The sequence below is a fragment of the Sorex araneus genome, chromosome 2 (genome assembly GCF_027595985.1).
Source record: "Sorex araneus isolate mSorAra2 chromosome 2, mSorAra2.pri, whole genome shotgun sequence".
In the NCBI taxonomy this organism is placed as follows: Eukaryota; Metazoa; Chordata; class Mammalia; order Eulipotyphla; family Soricidae; genus Sorex; species Sorex araneus.
Genome location: NC_073303.1, coordinates 97161552 through 97181006, shown reverse-complemented (window position 1 = coordinate 97181006; position 19455 = coordinate 97161552). Strand labels below are relative to the sequence as shown.

The 19455-nt window shown below is 43.8% G+C and overlaps 1 protein-coding gene and 1 pseudogene across 1 annotated transcript in view; one reads left to right on the top strand and one right to left on the bottom strand.

The window, feature by feature from the left end:
• ASAP1 (ArfGAP with SH3 domain, ankyrin repeat and PH domain 1) overlaps positions 1 to 19455 on the bottom strand; it is a 301291-nt gene that overhangs the window by 52342 nt on the left and 229494 nt on the right. The window contains exons 12-16 of the mRNA XM_012936073.2: positions 15079 to 15166; positions 11794 to 11842; positions 7265 to 7428; positions 5085 to 5218; positions 3086 to 3177 (exon numbers count right to left, since the gene is read on the bottom strand). Coding sequence (XP_012791527.2) covers positions 3086 to 3177; positions 5085 to 5218; positions 7265 to 7428; positions 11794 to 11842; positions 15079 to 15166 — 527 coding nt within the window. The remainder of the gene's footprint in view (positions 1 to 3085; positions 3178 to 5084; positions 5219 to 7264; positions 7429 to 11793; positions 11843 to 15078; positions 15167 to 19455) is intronic.
• On the top strand, positions 16944 to 17053 carry LOC129402624 (small nucleolar RNA U13; annotated as a pseudogene).

Below are 19455 nucleotides of genomic sequence, written 5' to 3'. Positions count from 1 at the left end.
AGGCCAAAGCCAGGACCTGGCAACTTGGCCAACTTTGAGGTATTTGAAGAGAAGCTAAGGCCTGGCTTCAGAGTTGTCAGCCGCACACGCCTATGCTAGTCTGAAAGGTGGCTGTGGGCAGGGCATCAGATGGAGAAATTATAAGGCTTGATTAGACTCTGGTGCCCTTTTTGGTTTCTGAGTCAGACTGGAGTGATAGCACAGCGGGTAGGGCGTTAGCCTTGCACGTGGCCGACCCTGGATCAATTCATCCATCTCTCTTGGAGAGTCCAGCAAGCTACCGAGAGTATCCCGCCCGCATGGCAGAGCCTGGCAAGCTCCCTGTGGTGTATTTGATATGCCAAAAACAGTAACAAGTTTCACAATGGAGACATCACTGGTGCCTGTTCGAGCAAATCGATGAACAACAGATGACAGTGCTACAGACAGTGCTACAGTAGTTTTTTGGGTCACACCTGGAGATGCACAGGGGTTACTCCTGGCTCTTCACTCAGGAGTTACTCCTTGTGGTGCTCGAGGGGCCATATGGGATGCTGGGAATTGAACCTGGATCGGCCGCATGCAAGGCAAACGCCCTCCCTGCTGTGTTACTGCTCCAGACCCATATCAAGTTTTCTTGCCTCAGTTTCTACACACATAAAATATTAGAACATATCTGCCTTATTGCTTTCCAGGCTGCTGGTTTCTTTCTAGTGTTATCCCAAAGATCACTGAGTGATCTGGCCCCATTTCAACCTCATTGACTTCTCCTTTCCCTCCATCTTGCTCAGTTCTCTCCAGTCACACGTGCTTCCTGGTGACATCCACACTGTTCCACCTGGTTGGTGCCATCGCTTGTCTACACCTGTCCACCACATCCCTATGCAAAACTTGGATATTCCCCAACTGTCCTAAATGCCCTCTACTGATCAATACCTTGTCCAACTGCATTTCCTTCCTTTCCTGTCATTATGTGAAATTTCATTACTGACTGACGTTCACTGAGGTACCATGATTTATAACACGTTCATGATGACTGCATGCATATGTCATATCCATACCATAGCCTCCACCCATTATTTATTTATTTAAAACTTTTTTAATTGAATTACTGTGAGAGTCATTTAGTTTTTAATCCTCTGGGCTTTTCCCCTCCCAATCAAAATGTAGGAAAGACAGGCACTGTTTATTTTTGTTTTTCCATCACAGAGTTGTATTCAGCATCTCAGGGGACCATGCGATGCTGGGGATTAAATGTGGACCCCCACATGCCAAGCACATGCTCAGTCCTCTGAATTAAGTCTCTAGGTCCAAGAACTGTCTTAAGCCACTAATTTTTTTTGGGGGGTGGTACGAGGGAGGGGGGGGGAAGGGATGGGTTGGGTTACACTGGTGGTACTCAGGGACTGAAAGATGACTTGCAGTGGTTCTGGGAATGGAATGGGGTTGGCTAGATGCTGTTGCTGGAACTCCGTATTGTCTGTTCAGCCCCAAGCTCCAAGCCCCTATTGCTAGCATTTGAAAGAATGCCTAGAAGTTGCTTAATAAAACGAGCGGGTAAAATATGTGTTACAGGATAAGCACTTCTTTCCTGTGGTTACTGACCAAGGAAGAGAACAGTAATCATTATCATATGATGACAGTTAATAGTAAACACACACACACACACACACACACACACACACACACACTCACACAGACACTCACACACACACAGCTCTGACTAAATAGCAAACCATTTATTATCTGTCTTCCACTCTAGACTCCAGGTGATATGAAGGGAGTCCTTATATTTTTTCTTGTCTGGCTGTTTACCCAGCCTCATAGCACATGCAAGCATGCTTGCTGCAATTCAGGTTTCAAGGGGAAAAAAAAAACTGTCAAGGAGCCTTTCTGGAAATATTATTTCAGACTAAAAAAACAATCGTTCATCGGATGTGTCCCCTAACAGTTTCAGTGCTGTGCAAACGTGGTGCCTGAATAAGCAGGAAGGAGGGGCTGGCAAAACATTAGGCTGGCATCAACTTCACAAAAACATTCTAATCACTTGTGTTGGAATGACATCTTTTTCCTCTAATTCATTAACTTCAATGTGAAAACTCTGGAATAGGTTAAAAGGTTCACAGGACCCCGAAATTAAAATATCTCTTAAACGAGTGGTTAGTGAGTCTTACGCCCACACTTATCTCAGAATGAGTCTACGTTCTGGTGTACTGTCTGTTTTTCAATGCTTCTTTGTGCAAATATAAATTCAGAGAAATATATATGTGATGTGGCTCATTATCTAAATATCCTGGATGTCTGAGTACAGATAGGATGTCGTCAAGAGTCAAAAGTGAGGGAGTTATCAGCAAACTGACCCCGCACCAGTTCTAGAGTCTGCATACTTCATCCAGCGAGCAAGAGTAAGTGCGCTGACCCCACCCCCCACACGGTTTCTCTGCCCCCAGTGCAGTGCATTTCGCACAGCACTCCACACCCTGCTTTTCACTTAATAGTGAGAGATCAGCTGGAGATCGGCCCGAATCAGGACATTGTTCTTTTTTTCACATTTTCACAGTGTTCTACTGTGTGACTATACCATAAAATATTTAGTTGGATGCCTACAACTGGACATTGCTTTGTTCCCAACCCTTTTCTATTCCAGAATAAGAATAAATTTGCAAAAAGAGAAAAAAAAAAGGGACCGATGAGCCAAGAGGAGAATAAGAGTATGATTGTGATAAATACAAGTAACTTGCTCTTCATGAATCGTGCACCACTTGCACTCCCACTAGCAATGCACGAGAGAGAAGGTCTGTTTGCCCACAGTCTTGCAGAGTGGGCTGGCAAGCATCTGGATTTCCGCCAGTCTGACAGGAATCTCCCATTGCTTTTGTATGCTTCTTAGTTTTTCAACATTCAGAGACAACTGTTCTTCTGAAGATCTATCATTTACAAAGCAGAAGTTCAGCTGTAACTACCTAAGGGGGGGGGAAGTGACCTGTGTATCTTAGTCCTAATGGTGTTTACTTTAGAAAAGAAATTATTGTAACCACTTAAGAGTATTTGGGGGAGGGTAGAATAATAATGAATGCAAAAAATTCAATACATTACAGGTACTTACATATCACTTGAAGGGGTGGGTTTTGGCGAGGGGCTAGGTAAATTTGCTTCCATAATATCATTAAAACTATTGTTTCCTATGTTCTTGGCCAGCTGTAACATAAAAAAAAGACAAAGTAATAAATTATTCTAATGAAATAATTTTCTATTATTTGCTTTTGAGATTTAAAAAAAAAACATGAATTTTCCCTCATTTGACTCAAAATACCAACTGTCCATCTATCAGGTAAACAAATAATTACTGAGTGCCTACTACATATTGGGCACTCTAAAACTGAGTTTTAGAGTGCTGAAAATTCTGCAATAGCGCATAGGTTTAAGAAAATCAGTAATTAAAATAAATATACAATGTGATAAATAGAACAGGATGTGGTCCAGCACACACACATACTTCCTGAAAGTAGACAGGGCAGGTTCCACATATGAGTCGAGGTTAAATGCTTAGTGCAAACAGTAGGTTTTCAACCACAATGTTTCGTTTTTTATTGAGCAGATTTATACTCAAGGTAGAATACTCTTATAATTTGGGGTATAAGTCAAGATGCAGTTGGCAATGAATATAGAGGCCCTAGGAAGAACCCCTTTTGAGTTCAATATACTCTCAAGATAATTTACCCTGAAGGACCTTTGGTTAATACAAAGTTTGAAAAACATCCATGCATACAAGTATATGAAGGAAATTCTTGGGTTTATTCACAGGGCATGCTTAGCTGTCAAACCAGGTATCATTAACGCATATCAAGGAGGTGGAAGGCCATTTTCATACCAAAGAAGATTTCTGAGTCTGTTCTCTGTAATTCTGAAATGAATTAGAGAATCAACTATCGGGATGGTAATATTGTGTTCCCTCTATCAAGGGGCCGACAAGTCATCACTATTTATTTTGGTTTTTTGGGTCACTCCTGGCAATGCTCAGGGGTTACTTCTGGCTCTGCACTCAGGAATTACTCCTGGTGTTGCTCAGGGGATCCCATGGGATGCCAGGGATTGAACCCAGGTTGGCTGTGTGCAAGGCAAATACTTTACCAATTGTACTTTCGCTCTGGCCCCAAATCATCACTATTTAATGGATGCTCGGATGACAAAGGTGGGGGCTAGGTGACGGATTGCTCTGGCTGTTGGGGAGTTTTCCCCCAAATAAGGCTGGCCCTAAATTAAGATTCTCAGGTTCACTCAGATTCTGTATTAAGAGGATTCTTTTGCAAGAGTCCTAGTTTACTTAAAAGTAAAAAAAAAAAAAAGAAAACCACCTGTATATAAAGGCTCTGACGCAGTGTATCAGGGTTCCAATTATACAAGATAGGACAGGACAACAAGGCATAATTACTCTGGAGGATGCTAAGTAGGTCTTTTATTCCTTTGTTATACTGTGTGCATGATTTACCTTCAATTAGCCTCAAGTTTGGGTGACTCATGATGAAGGGAAGAGTAAGGGTAAGGAGAAAACACAAGTCTTCATAAACCTTTTCTATACTGTAAAGCCAAATACTATGACTTCAGACAGTTATTTTTACTTACAACCTAAAAAAGTTGTAGATTAGTGAGTTTTATGACAGTAGCTAACAGGTCACTCTCAATTCATGTGTACTTTTATAAACAACAAATAATAGAAGTTAAAAAAAAAGAGAAAAATTTAATTATTTTTAATAACAAGTCATTAAGCTAAATAAGTGATCAACACCTAATTCCTTCTATGCTATATACTGATAAGAAATGAATTCCTATAGTAACTTCAAAGAAGCATGTCCCAGAAGAAAAGAACCAGTTTAGCTGAACTAATAATAGAGATGTATGATTCATCTGTTCTTCAAACAGGAAACAGATATAATCAACATTATATACCACAAAAGTCCTATTTTAAATATCTATGCAAATTCACCAAACTGGGGGATTAGAATTCTCTGCATTCAGCAGAAAGAAAAAAATCCTAAAGAAATATATTAATATATTTATGATAATAAAGTGTCCCCCCTCACCCAAAAATACAGATCAGACCTTACCAAGAGTTCAGAAGTTCCTAATTTGTCTAGTTCCAAAGACTGAATCCGAGAAATATGAACCCCCATTTCCCGATGGATGCCGGAACATTCTATGCAGGTCAAAATACCCAAGTTGGTCGAAAGCCAGGTGGGTTCTGTGAAAAAAAAAAAAAGTGAAGACAATGAAACAAATTGATATCTAATTTTAGTATGCTAACCACAGAGGAAATTAAAACAATGCCAAAAATTCTTTAAAAAAATTACAAGGGAAGACTTAAATGGAAGAAATGGTGTTTGTGCTTAAACCTACAGGCTATGATGAAAAAAGCTAGTGAGAGTAAAAAGCATGGCAAGAAAAATTGTTTAAAAAATTTGGGGGGTTGGAGAGGTAGTACAGTGGGTAAGGCCTTGTGTGTGGCTGGCTTGTGCTCCTATCTCAGCACTCTTCCTAAATGGTTCTCCGAGTCCCACCAGGAGTCACCCCTGAGCTTAGAGTCAGGAGTAAGGCCTGAGCACCACTAGGTGTGTCCCTTTAACACCCTCCCCTCCTCCCACCTCCAAAATACAACAAAAGACTTCTTATTACTGAAAGTAAAATTAACTGGCTTATTTCTATGAAACAAGAGAGGCTTTTCCTACTAGGTATTAAGCAACATTTTTGGGTCGTGCCTGTATTATTCCCAACCGAGACTGAATGAAGGTCTGACTATGTGTAACTCACAAGGGACTAAGTTCTGTAGCTACCAAAAACTTAACCGTAAACCTATCATAAACTTATAACTCACAGTAACTCATGATCTTGGTCATGGCTTCTCCATAAGCACCAGGTTAACAAGAACTACACTCAGATTCTGAATTGTAACTTCAGACCTAAGGCTTTTCTGTAATTCCCTTAAGGCTCCAAAAGAGTTCTATTTATTACCAAAGCCCTCAAAGTTTTCTCTCTGGGAACAAGATTCCTTTTTGTTGTTGTTGTTATTGCTGCTTTTGAGTTACACCTGGCGATGCACAGGGGTTACTCCTGGCTCTGAACTCAGGAATCACTCCTGGCGGTGCTCAGGGGACCATATGGGATGCTGGGAATCGAACCCGGGTTGGCCGCATGCAAGGCAAATGCCCTACCCCCTGGGTTACTGCTCCAGCCCACAAGATTATTTTTTGACTGAAGATATGTATTACATGTTCTGACATGTTCTCACACTCTGTGAATCCCTATCACGTACACAACAATAGCAGAAACCATGATAACTGACTTCTGAGGATGTAAATCTATCTGTACAGAGAAGTCCATCTTCCCAAGTAATCAAAACCAAAATATATCAGAATACTTAAGAACACATTCTAAGTCATGTTTTAGGGTTTTCAGTTATGTAAACTGAGATAAATCATTCAACCCGAGTCTCCCAGTTTTCTCTTCTGTGTAATGGGGCTAGCATTACTATCTTTTTACACACCTTCAATGTGAATTGAAGAGGATAATATAAGCTAAACGGTGAGCATGATTGTTATTAGAGACTAGGTGTAGAATAGATGTCAGCTTTCCACCAGTATCTAGATAATACAGAGGTAATTTGGAAACAGAAGTTTGAGGGAAGGTGACACCAGCAAGATAAAAGAGGTGGGGAAGGTTTCACTGAACAGAAATGAAGTAATTTCCATGGGTCTGTCAACTTCATATACACTATTTTATTAAGCCCTCACAACAACATATCCTAGCACTCCATTTCGGGATAAAAAAATTGAAGATCAGGAAAGGTGAGAGACTCAGCTGTGCTTATCCACATCAAGTGGCAGGCCTAAGACCCAAAACTAGATGCTGTGCCACAAGGTCCAATTTCATTTTATTTTTAATTTATTTTTATATTTTTGGCTTTTTGGGTCATACCTGGCTCTGCACTCCAGAATTACTCCTGGAGGGGCTCGGAGGATTAGATGGGATGCTGGGGATCTAACCCAGGTGGGCCGCCCTCCTGACTGTACAATCTTCCTGGACCCCCATGGTGCTTACTTAACTGGATTTTTTAGGAAAGGCAGAGAAGGGGGAGCATTCTGGCAGATGCCAGTAGAAGAGGCAGCGCGAACTTTGAAGGCAGAGCAAACAGCATGGGTGAAGCAGCTCAGAGGTGGGTCAGAATCAGCTGATGTTATGACGGGAAGAAAAAGTCTATGTGAGAGGCCAGGTCCAAGAAGGGGACATGTACCTGATGAGCCACAATCGCAGCAGACATCATTCCCAGGCAGCCGCTGGATGTCCTCAATGATGGCTTTTGTCAGATCTTCCAAGCTGTTCTCTCCAGTACTCTGCTCTCCGCGAAAGGCCATGGTCAGAGCCTCTTCTTTGCTATTTGTCAACACTGATATCCACCTGGTGTCGAAAACAGGGTACAGGAGAATAAGAACACAGTCCGCTTCTCCCATTACTCTTTTATGAAGAACAGCCAGACTTCCTCCTACCCCCAAAGAGCAATAAAATAAGGAGGAAAAAAATGAAAAAAAAAAAAAAGCCAAAAGGAAAGAGAGCAAGTGAGATGATGGCAACAGAGGAAAAAAATTTGAGATAATGATGAGCAAAGTAAAAATAAGCATCCTGACTTAAACCAGTACTGAATCAGGTGAACTGACAAGGCATTTGCTTTCCATTTGAAAGGAACAAGGGGAAGTCTGAAGAAGGATCACCCAACATAAGGAAAAAATGGGGAGAAAGACAGGAGGTAAGAGAAACAGGAGGTGCATCGTGTACAGCATCTGCAAGATGTGTATAAGATGTACACAGCATCTTGTCCTCTGAAAGTTCAATCAATGGGATACTTAAAAGGAAAAATGAGATTTCGCCTACAGCCGAGAAAAGGTGCATTAGCATGGAAGCATGCTGGTAATAATAATTTCATAATAATTTTAAAAGATTCTGACGTTATAGGGCTAAAAGAAAAAAATCATACCAGTACTAGAAGTTTTATACATTTTATCCTGAGTCTCAGAATCAAAAGTGAGACCTGTAATGCTATAATACATTGTTCTCAGAGACAGTAAGAATGAGGTGGAATAATTTGCTCAAGGTCTAGAAAGTCAGCTGTGGACAGAGTCTAGATTAGAACATCAGAAACCCTGGTCAGCTGGTCAGCTATATCTAAAACATTAAGCCATTTGTTCTATAGCTCCTGCCTCCTGCCTTGGCGAGAAGAATTTTTTTTTTTTTGTCTTTTTTGAGTCATACTCTGTGTGATGCTCAGGGGTTACTTCTGGTTCTGCACTCAGGAATTACTCCTGGTGGTGCTCAGGCGACTACATAAGATGCTGGGGATTGAACCAGGTCAGCTGTGTGCAAGGTGAATGCCCTAACCACGATACTATTACTCCGGCCCCAGGAATCTTTTTATTTAATTTTGCCAGAAAAGAATTTCATGAAGCAATGAAACTATGTCTGTGACGTGGAAGTAAATAAACGAAGGCCAGCACACAGGCCCTCTCAGAATGCCATGACCACTAGCACTCAAAACAAGCCATGGGCACCTCCCAGCACCCAAAGAGAATTCCAGGAGTGAAATGTACAGCAACTGTAGGGTCATACAGTCCTGCTAATGACAAGCAGGAAGCCAACACTTCTCTGACCAGTGTGGGACTGAATTGCCAGTAAGTTACAAGAGCAAATGAAGCATTAAAGGCCTAGGGTTGGAATGTAACTGAGCAAGGGAATCAATGCTATACAGACTTCTCGACTGTCTCCTCCCCAGAACTTTGAGGAAGGGAGAGATAAGAGACATGAAGAGAAATCACTGCTCCAAGTTCTTTTTACTTTTTGGTTCTGGAGTCTCACCTGGTGTTGTCCAGGGCTTACTCCTGGGTCTATACTCAGGAGTCACTCCCGGTGGGGCTCTGGGGAGCACACGGGGTGCTGGGGATCAGACCTGGATTGGACGTGTGCAAGGCAAGCGCCCTGCTGCTGTATTATCTCTCCAGCACTCCAAGGTCATTTTGGAACTAAATACAGGAGATCCTTCATGGGTCATGAGTGTCCTTGAAGAGTGACTCAAGCTCTACCTTCGCATGGGGCCTTTTTCTAGCAGGACACAGCAAGGCCATCACAACCTGAAAGATGACCTGCCTGGAGCAGCTTTGGAAAGGGTCCTTCTGGCTCCTTGGAGTTTTCAGTTCTCTTACCTCTGAATTATCACCCTTCAGGAACTCTCAGACATACAGCTGAACATTGACGTTACCAAGTGGTGAACTGGAAACAGCACCAGAGCCAGATTCTCTTATCTCACACCTGCTACTTTGCTTTGCTTCGATTTGTGAAGCAAATCATTTAACCCCAATGAGCTTATTAAATCACTGGTACAATGGGTACAACTATGCCATTTTTGTATGGTCTCGGATACAAACCAAGACCATTTAGGCAGCCACGTACAATAGACATCTTTCTGCAACTTGATTCCAGACCTCCAGCACATCAGGACTATAACCAGGCGCATGTTGTGCCTCAGTTTCCTCATTTTGAACAAGGGTATGTAAGCCTGACTTTCTAGGATTTGGGACTTAAGAAGCCATGGTATGCACTCAGCATAGTATACTCTATGTAAATATACATAGGTACATACATGTATTTATTTATGTTTTAAAGTCTCTCCCTGAGTGTGTCGGCAGAAGACAAATGATCCCAATCTCTCTTGCTCTCCTCTGGTTTCCAGTCAACTTCCAGCTAGGCACATGGGGTGCTGGGGATCAGAACTGCCGTGGCCTGGGCAGTTCTGTGCCTAGGCCATCTGGTCTTTTCTAGCCTATTCTATTGCGCCCACCGGGGTGGCAAAAAATACTTATTGACTTTCCTGTACTTTCCCGTAAGAGCGAGGCTGGCTGCTGACCACAGTGCTGGAAGTTATCTCTGTCAGAAGCACCAAGAATCCGAGAGTGTCCTTTCTTGCTAAGGGTCCCACCGCACCTGTCCTGCCTGTCTCTGCGTGCTGCCACTTGCCCATCTCCAGAGACAGAGTTCCGCAGGGTGGGACCCCATCAAAATGGACACGTGTCCCACATGCTTTGCATAGTTCTCAGCACACAGCAGGCTGCCATTAATATTCACAGACATGAACAGATGATGGCTCATACCCGCTCCTCCATTACCCTGCCATTTGCTTCCAGGTTCCCCCTCCCAAATTCTACATCCCTCCTACCTAGTTCTTATTCTCTTCCTGCTGAACATTTCTCCACTACACCAGGAAAGAGCAAAATCCCACTGGGAAGAAAGAAAAAGGGAGGGAGAAATGGGGCATTAAAAAAAAAAATGGGGCTAGAGTGATAGTATAGCGGGTAGGGCGTTTGCCTTGCATGCGGCCGACCCGGGTTCAAATCCCAGCATCCCATATGGTCCCCCGAGCACCTTCAGGAGTAATTCCTGAGTGCAGAGCCAGGAGTAACCCCTGTGCATCGCTGGGTGTGACCCAAAAAACAAAAAACAAATAAACAAAAAAAAGAAGGCAAGTTCTGTGGATCTATGGAAACAATTAGGAAAGGAAAATAACATTAGTCATAGGCCAGGGACAGGGTAGGAACTTAAAAAATATCTGAACAAGACAGAAGGTTTAATGTGTTTTTAATAGAAGCCACACTCATGGGTGCTGCGGGGGGAGGGGAGGGAGAACTGAGGCCATCTATGGGGAGGCTCAACCCAGTGTGGGCCTGACAGCTTGGAGGTGGCTGGGGTCTGTGCCCAGGGTGGGCAGGGAAGGCCATATACTGCAAGAACTGAACTCAGGGGCCTCAGACATGCTAGGCGCCAGTTAGAATTGAACCATGGCCCAGCCCAACTTGCTAGTGGTAACACAAATGGATCCTGCTTAGGGAAGCTGAGAATGGAACAGTCACAAGTCACTTTGTTTAGTCCTGAAAGGTGACTGAGAGGAGTGACAGAAGGGATTAGAGATAAACATGACGGAAGGGGATCACTTAGTCACAGGAGTATCAGATCCCAACCCAGGAGAGTGTGACAGCAAGCCCGGGACTCCCTAACAGTATCCTCCTAGCCAGAGCCACATCCAACCTGGTGGTGGTCTCAGCGAATACTGTTCTTGTGGCTTTTTGGGTCACACCCACCCGGCGATGCACAGGGTTACTCCTGGCTCTGCACTCAGGAATCTCTCCTGGCGGTGCTCGGGGGACCTTATGGGATGCTGGGAATCGAACTTGGGTTGGCTGCGTGCAAGGCAGACACTGTACTACTGCTCCAGCCCCTCTCAGTTCTGTTTTGATAACAGCCAAGTCCCAGGGGCTAGGCAGGCCCCCCTCAGGGCAGAGGATGTGACAGAGATGAAGAAGAGTCCTGCCCTCCGAAATCTGAGTTCTCTAGAGGGCCTGGACTGAATTACGGGCAGCAGAGGGGAGTAAGGGAGGGGAAACACCCCCACCTGATCTCTGCCCCAGTGCTACGGCCCGAGCAGGGAAGAAACGCTGAGTTTGTAGAGCACACAGAGAGGAGCAGTCGGTGAAGGCGCAGATGTAAGGGACCAACATGCAGAACCACCCTGAGTCTCTCTCAGCAGTTAAAGAAATGTTACGGCACTGTGCAGAAGAGGTGCTTTTCCAATTCCAGATACTGTGCCATGATTTCTTTTTTTTTTTTAACATGCTTACAACTCAGAATATTTTATTTTTGACCCCATACATTTTTAAAATTTTATTACTGGGTTAATTAGGATTTATAGTAGGGCATATTATCAATGATTTCAAAATTACTTACGCTACATAATCCTGCTCATCTTCTGCCTGAAAGTGATACGTCCTATTATCTAAAATACAAAGAAGAAAAAAAAACAACTTTAGAATATGGAATTACTTCTGAGTACAATAAAGATTTTTTTCAAAGTTCCTAGAAAATGAAAAAACATTAAAGATCAAATTTACTGTTTATATTTTTTATGTTTGGCAGTTACAATTCATTTTGGTAATAATATTTTCCCTGGTACAATAATAATACAATAAAATAACTGCAAATAGCATACAACTATCTTACTTTAGACAATATCTACCTAAAAAATAAAAGATAGGTTCTATCTGGTCCAAGTAGCTTTCAGTGAAAAACTGCAGATTGATAGCTGCCAATTCAGTTATTTGACTTTTTGTTTACCCCTTGCCTGTTGCTGTGTCTTCTTAAAAAAGAACTGCCTTTGGATTAAAGTGATAGTACAGTGGGGAAGGCATTTGCCATGCATGTAGCCCACGTGGGTTCAAGTCCTGGCACCTGTATGGTGGCCTGAGCCCCACCAGAGTGTAGTGCCAGGAGTAAGCCTTGAGCACTGCTGGGTGTGGCAAAGGGAAAAAAAAAGCAATTTCCTTTTTGGAAATGATTCATAGCTCACAGACAGCACCAACAAGGAGAAATTCTCTCCCTAGGAAACATGTAAATAGCTCACAAGTTGAGAGTCAGGTGCTTCCTAGTGTGTGTGTGTGTGTGTGTGTGTGTGTGTGTGTGTATAGGGGACAGCTTGACTAGCAAAGTTTGGGCAGGTGCATACCAGGGTACTTTCTGAAAGGTTTCTAAGCAGATGTGACCACCTCAGGTTAGGCACTTACTCCCTTCGTTTTCCGGAAAGAGTGGCTGTGTGAACGTCCCATGTAAACACTCAGTGGGGCAGGAAAGCCCAAGAGGCTCAGTTCTTGCCTGACCTTAGTGCTAAGATCTAGTCAATGTCGTCAGTGCCATGGGCCTGCTCTGTCCCCAGAGCCTACTACCAGGAGAGATCCCTGAGCACAAAGCCAGGAGTAAGCCCTGAGCATCGCTGCTGGGTATGGCCCCCAAACCGAGCCACACCAACAAAGACCCCTGAAACAACAATGCATTTAAAGTACCTGACACAAAGCAGATGACCGATAACTGAAGCTTATTCATAATACCCTGCAGGGGCTCAAATCCAGGCATTCTTGGCTTTCTGAAGTCATCTTCTAATTTCAGTGTCTCACATTTCTTTCTCATAGGTTATAGGGGAAGTGGACTTAGTCTGGACTATCTGGGAACACACACACACATGCATACACACACACATGCGCGCGCATGCACACACACACACGAAGTACAGATCATACACTTAGGCTGCTGCCCACACCCAAAGTACAGATCTGGGGACACACACACACACACACACACACACACAGATCATACACTTAGGCTGCTGCCCACACCCAAAGTACAAACACACATACACACACATCCCTGAAGTACACATCATACACTTAGGCTGCTGCCCAGTACAGATCTGGACACACACACACACACACACACACACACACACACACACACACACACACACACGAAGTACAGGAAGTACAGATCATACACTTAGGCTGCTGCCCTGCCTGGTGAGGTTGTGATGAAAAGACATAATACTGAAAGCTAGTGTGGTAGGACTTAAGGATTATTCCGAGAATCACTTTCTTGGCATGATGTTGACAAGTCTCCTCTCAACTACCAAGAGGGGAAAGTGCATCCAGAGTGCAAATCCCGGGAACGGTGCAAGCCTCGAGGGAAAGGGTGGTGCCCACTGGCTGAGGCTCTGGGCATGCAGTGCATGGGTCGGGGGCCACAGGAGAAAAGCCCAGTCTCAACTCCAGGCTTGAGCCCTATCAAGGATGGAGTATCTCACGTGCAGAAAGCTTCAAGGCAGTTATGCTCAGAAGCAAGGAAATACATACACCTTTTTTTTCCCCTTTAGAAAGTCTGATATGGGGCTGCAGAGACAGTGTAGGGTTTGAGGTCCTTGCTTGCATGCATCTAACAATCCTAGACCAATCCTCCTACCACATGGTCCCCCAAGCCCCACTGAGGCTAAGACCCCTGTGCACAGAACTGGAAACAGTCCCGGCACAACTCCATGTATGGCTTCCCTATTCCTCACCCTCCCCCCAAATGTCTAATTTTGCAGGAATAAAACTCTGGACAAACAAACTATACCGATACACAGCAAGTTCTTGAATAAGGCTGATGAGAAGAAAAGTGAACAAAATCACATTAGAATTTATTTGCTTTTGTTTTTTCTTTCCACTTCAAGTCCATCTGGAAGATGACCGATAACCTTAAATGAGGGCCTACTGCAGGGCACAATCAATACCCGTACTTAGTAACTACAGGAACGCAGCTGAGCCGCCTGCCAGCATGCAACAAAACATCAATGTCTGGGGCTCCCTCGGTTCACATAAACAGGAGCGTTCTTTGGTCATTGATCCCAGAAGATAAAGCTATGTACTCACAGTCAAGAACTGGTTCAGCCTCGCTCAAGAGTGGACTGGCAGGAAAAGCCAGGTACGCGGGAACCTGTGACGGAGATCTCTAAGCCCGCTTGATTGGGACTGGGCCTCCTCCCCCTAGGACCCCAGTATTCCAGTAGCTTGGCAGTCACACCCACAAACTGTCCCCCGGTGCCATGTAATCTCATCAACGGCCAAGATCCAGAGACTATAAACTAAAGCTCCTGGAAGAGAGCGCCACAGAATTTCCTGGAGCATGTGGTCACATTTGTAGCCACATGACCTCTTACACTCTACCTCACTTATTTATCAAACGTATCATGCATTTGTGTGGTTTCTGACATACTTGCTTGTATTCTCTTATATTCAGGCTTAAATGGCTCCAGAATGAAATACAACAACCTTCACACTCTACCCTCTTATGGTAGTGGGAAGATGCTTGGTGGTGGGATTGATGTTTGAATATTATCTGTAATGAACTATTGCGAACTACTTTCATGAAAATAAAATATATATTTAAAACCATTAAAAAAACCCTGGTTCAGTTTAAATGACAAACCCAGTTCCATTCTATTGAGGGTCAGATCTGACACTGTCACATCTTCCTAACTTGCCGGAAATTCTAGAGTAAGTGCAGAGAATGAGTAGTTTTTTCTAGAGTCAGTCCATGTGCAGGGACAGCTGGGAGACCAGGCCTGGAAAGATGCTGCTTCAGGGGCTGGTGAAGGGAAATAGGAAGGAGCCACATTTCCTAGCAACTGACTTGGAGAGAAAAGGGACTCACGTGATATCAGGTCAAAAGACTTCTTGTCCTCGGCATTCGGCTTCACTTGGCAGGTGAGAAGGTTCAACTTCGCTGGCTGCCTGTTAGACTGGAAAGAGAAAGTGGAGAGGTTATGAGCGGGATGCGGCCCTCAGCTGCATGCAGGTTTGCTGCCTGTGGTACAAGGCCCAGTGTCGAGAGACTGTACTGTGGTATAAGGACATGCCTTCAGTAATGAAGAAATCAAGACTGGTGGGCACTGCTTCAAGAGTATCAAGAAAAGAAATGAATCTATAAAGCTTTGTCCTCATGGGGGAAACTGTCTGCCATGGAGGCAGGGGGAGGGTGGGAAAGGGCGGGTATACTGGGGACATGGGTGGTGGAGAATGTGCACTGGTGGAGGGATGGGTGTTTCATCACTGTATGACTGAAACGCAAACAAGAAAGCTTGTAACTGTATCTCATGGTGATTCAATAATAAATTAAAAAAAGAAAACACTCTGCCCTCAAATATAAGCTAGTGACACTTGGGAAAGTCTTACCCACACCATTAGAATTCTGAATGTCATTCAATAATGAAAACTCCAGAGGGACCCAGAGAGTATTATGCTGAGTGACGTTAGTCAGCAGGGAGAGACAGACACAGAGTGATCTTTCTCATATGCGGGATAAAAAGAAAGATAATGGTGGAATAATGAAGTTCAGAGATAACAAAAACAAAGAATAGGAGCCTGGTCTTCAGTATGAAACATGCTACTCAAGGGGGTGGAGGGACAGGACCAGGAGGGGGGCAACGTCTATGGTGGAGAAAGTGTTCAACTGGGAGGAGGAGGTGGTGCTGAAAGGTGGTCAAATGTCAGATATGCAAACTCTCAGCATCAGTACTGCAAATTGCAGTACTTTATAAATACATGCGTGAAGTGCTTCTCGTAGGAGTGAAAGCAGTGGTGGGTGGGAGGCACGTGGGAGATGGGAGGGAGTGGATACTGTTGAAGGGACCAGTGTTGAGACAGCGTGCGTATGCCGGAAACCCAATCATGAATAACAGTAATTTCATGATGACTAAATTAAAAAAAAAAAAAAAGGAAGACTCTTAGGTATCCAGCTAATTGCTTTTAAAATGGTGCCATAACATCCTAAGGGTTAACTGGAAAGTTTTGTTTTTCTGGCCACCTCAAGCAGTGCCCGGGGCTAATGCTTGTGCTTAGCTGTCCGTTTTGGGAATGCTTGGGGCTCTCACCCACTGGTCATTCTGGGCTGATGAATCCGTAAAGAACCCACAAAATCCTTTTCATTTAATATTCCAGGAAAATAAATATTTCTGGAATTTTTTATATACTCAAATGTAAATGGCTGAGCACTTTGATTACCGTATTTTGCTGTAAAATGTGGTATACTAACATCTGCCCCTCCAAAAAGGCTCCAAGCCAGGCAGCTAGCTCTGAGGTTGGTGCACAATACCACAGTGTGATGCCCGGTACTATCAGCCAGCCCCTCATCTCCTCAGCACCGCCAGATGTGGCCCTACTGAGTCCTCCGAGAACCAGGATAGCCTGGTGGCTCTCAGCACTGCCAGATTCAAGCAGTGCCACACCCACAGACCTGGGTGCTACACGGGCAGGTCTGCAGCATGGGCAAAGAGCACCTGGCAGTGGTCCCTCAGCCCCTCAGGACTCCTGGAGAGATCCTCCCAAATAAACAAGTAAATGGAACCAGCCATTCGCCAAAAGCTAAAAGTCTTGAGTATCCAAATTTCGTCCGCAAAGTAAAATTTCCATGATTTCTATCAAAAGTCAAAGGACAACTAGCACCTGTGAGACTTTGTCTGACGGGCCCTATGTTAAGAGAGAGGAAAAATATAAGGACTCTGTATCATTTGCCAGCTAATCTCTTGAATGCGTATATGAAAACAGAGAGATCCTTTTCTGTCTCGTGTTCGTGTGATATGTGCCTCCTTTAAATCTTGTTACGCAGTTGGCACAATACCCATCTGACATGGAAAACACACAGAGACCTCGCTGTTCTTATATGACGGTGTACAACTTAAGTCTGTCTACAAATATAAAATCACTACATGACCATTCTGGTCCTATCTTGTCTTTCTGCCTGCTCTAGTCCAAGGTCAAGGCTAGGGACAGGCTGAGGCTGGAATGCTCACTACCTGCAGGAGCTGATCCAGGAATGAAATACCTCAGCACGGAGACCACACTAGGCTTAGTCAGAAGCCTGACGAAGTAAGCAATGAAACACTATGTCTGCCCCACCTGACAGATAGTAATAATTTTTTTTTAAATTTTGTTGAATCACCGTGAGATAGTTACACGCTTTCATGTTTGGGTTACAATCTCACAATGATCAAAAACCCATCCCTCCACCAGTGCACATTCCCCACCATCGATATCCCAGGTATAACCCCCCCCCTCCCCACCCTCCCCTTGCCTTCATGGCAGACAATATTTCTCATACTCTCTCTCTACTTTTGCGCATTATGGCTTGCAACACAGACACTGAGAGGTCAACAGATAGTAATGATTAAAAATCCTCATGCCAGAGAATTTCCACTCAATGAATTTGTGTTTTTATATAAAAAAAAAAGGATGGGAGAGGTCATATCAGTGACTCAATTAAGGCCCTAACTAATAGACCACGATAATTTCAGACATCTGCACCTCATTCTCGATATATTTTTTAAAAAATTTTTTAATGAGGGGCCGGAGCGATAGCACAGCGGGTAGGGCATTTGCCTTGCACGCGGCCGACCCGGGTTCGATCCCCGGCATCCCATATGGTCCCCCAAGCACTGCCAGGAGCAATTCCTAAGTGCAGAGCCAGGAGTAACCCCTGAGCATCGCTGGGTGTGACCCAAAAAGCAAAAAAAAAAAAAAAAATTTTAATGAGTCACCACGTGGAAAGTTTTCAGGTTTAAGTCTCAGCTATACAATGCTCGAACACCCATCCCTTCACCAGTGTACATATTCCACCACCAAGAATCACAGTATAGCTCCACCCCGCACCCCTACACCCCTAGCCCCTCCCCCTGCCTATGTAACTAATGAATTTCACTTTACTTTCACTTTCATTGCATTCAATATTTCAACAAAACTCACTATTACTGTTTGGAGAGTCTCTCCCCTAAAGTCGGACCTGCTGAAAAGGAAGCATTAGATAATTTGTTTTCCATTGCTGAGTCATTCTCAATATTGAGACTAGACAAATTTTGTTTTACCAGCCTATGCTGCCAAGACACTTTGAAGATTTTTCTCCTTTCATGACTTCTGTAAGTTTCGGCACAGAAAACAGTGGCCCTTGTCCCATACCAAAGCAAGCTGTCGGGACAGGAAGCAAGAGATCCCAGGGATTTCATGTTCACTGCATGAAAATCTGACTTAGACATGCAAAGGAGAAGTAAAGTCCTATAGGAAACTGCTTTTCCTGAGGTTACAGTGCATGGAAAGGATTTCTGTATGAGACACCTAGTACAGAACTAGATGTCAAACAAAGAACTGGAAAGCCAGGAGATCACGGGCCTACATTTTATTTTTTTTCGTATGTGGATCTAAAATCAGGGTTGCTAAATGACTTAGACTCTAAAACCAGCAATTGTAGCCATAATCTAGTCCACAGTGAAAAGAACTGCTCCTTCATCTTCTGAGGTGGTTGATGAAATTGTTAGGTTTTCTCTATGAAAGATAATGTTATCTGAGAGCCTGCGGAGACAGGGATCCACACTAAGCCAAAGACTCTTTTTACAATGCTGTGTGCGAACCTGACATCCATATGCAAAGAAGGGATGTACATCAGAGATGATAAAAGAAGGGGAAGATGGAACCTTGAAGATTGGCTCAAGGCACTAATCAGTCCTATGAAAGAAGGTCATGGAGTGACTTAATAAGCATCTTCTAGTATGTGATTGGCTAGAAGCCAGGGATTGGGAGCTGTTTTCCATGTGCATAGTAAAGAAAACACTCAAACTGTAGAAAACTGGAGCCAGACATAAGGAAGAACTTTTCAGGTTTAAGCTGATTTGCCTTAAGGAGAGATTTCAAGTTTCTTTTTCATTGAGGGATGGGGGGTAGAGGTGGAGGGAGAAACACACACAGCCCAGCGGTGCTCAGGGATCACTCCCAGCAGGTCCAGGGGACAGGCAGTGCTGAGGACCGAACCTGGACGAGACGTGCTAAATTAAAAAAAGGCGAAGTGGAGTTAATCATAAATAATGTCTAAATTACTACTGCTCTGACCCCAACAGGTTTTAAGTTTCTAAGTAAAGCAATTTCTCAAAAATTTAAGAATATTTTTAGACCTTTTTAATATACAAACGTTGTCAGAGAATTTCCACCTCCTCCTCCCTCTTCTCCTCATTAATTTTTGTAGGTCACACCCGGTAATCCTATGGAG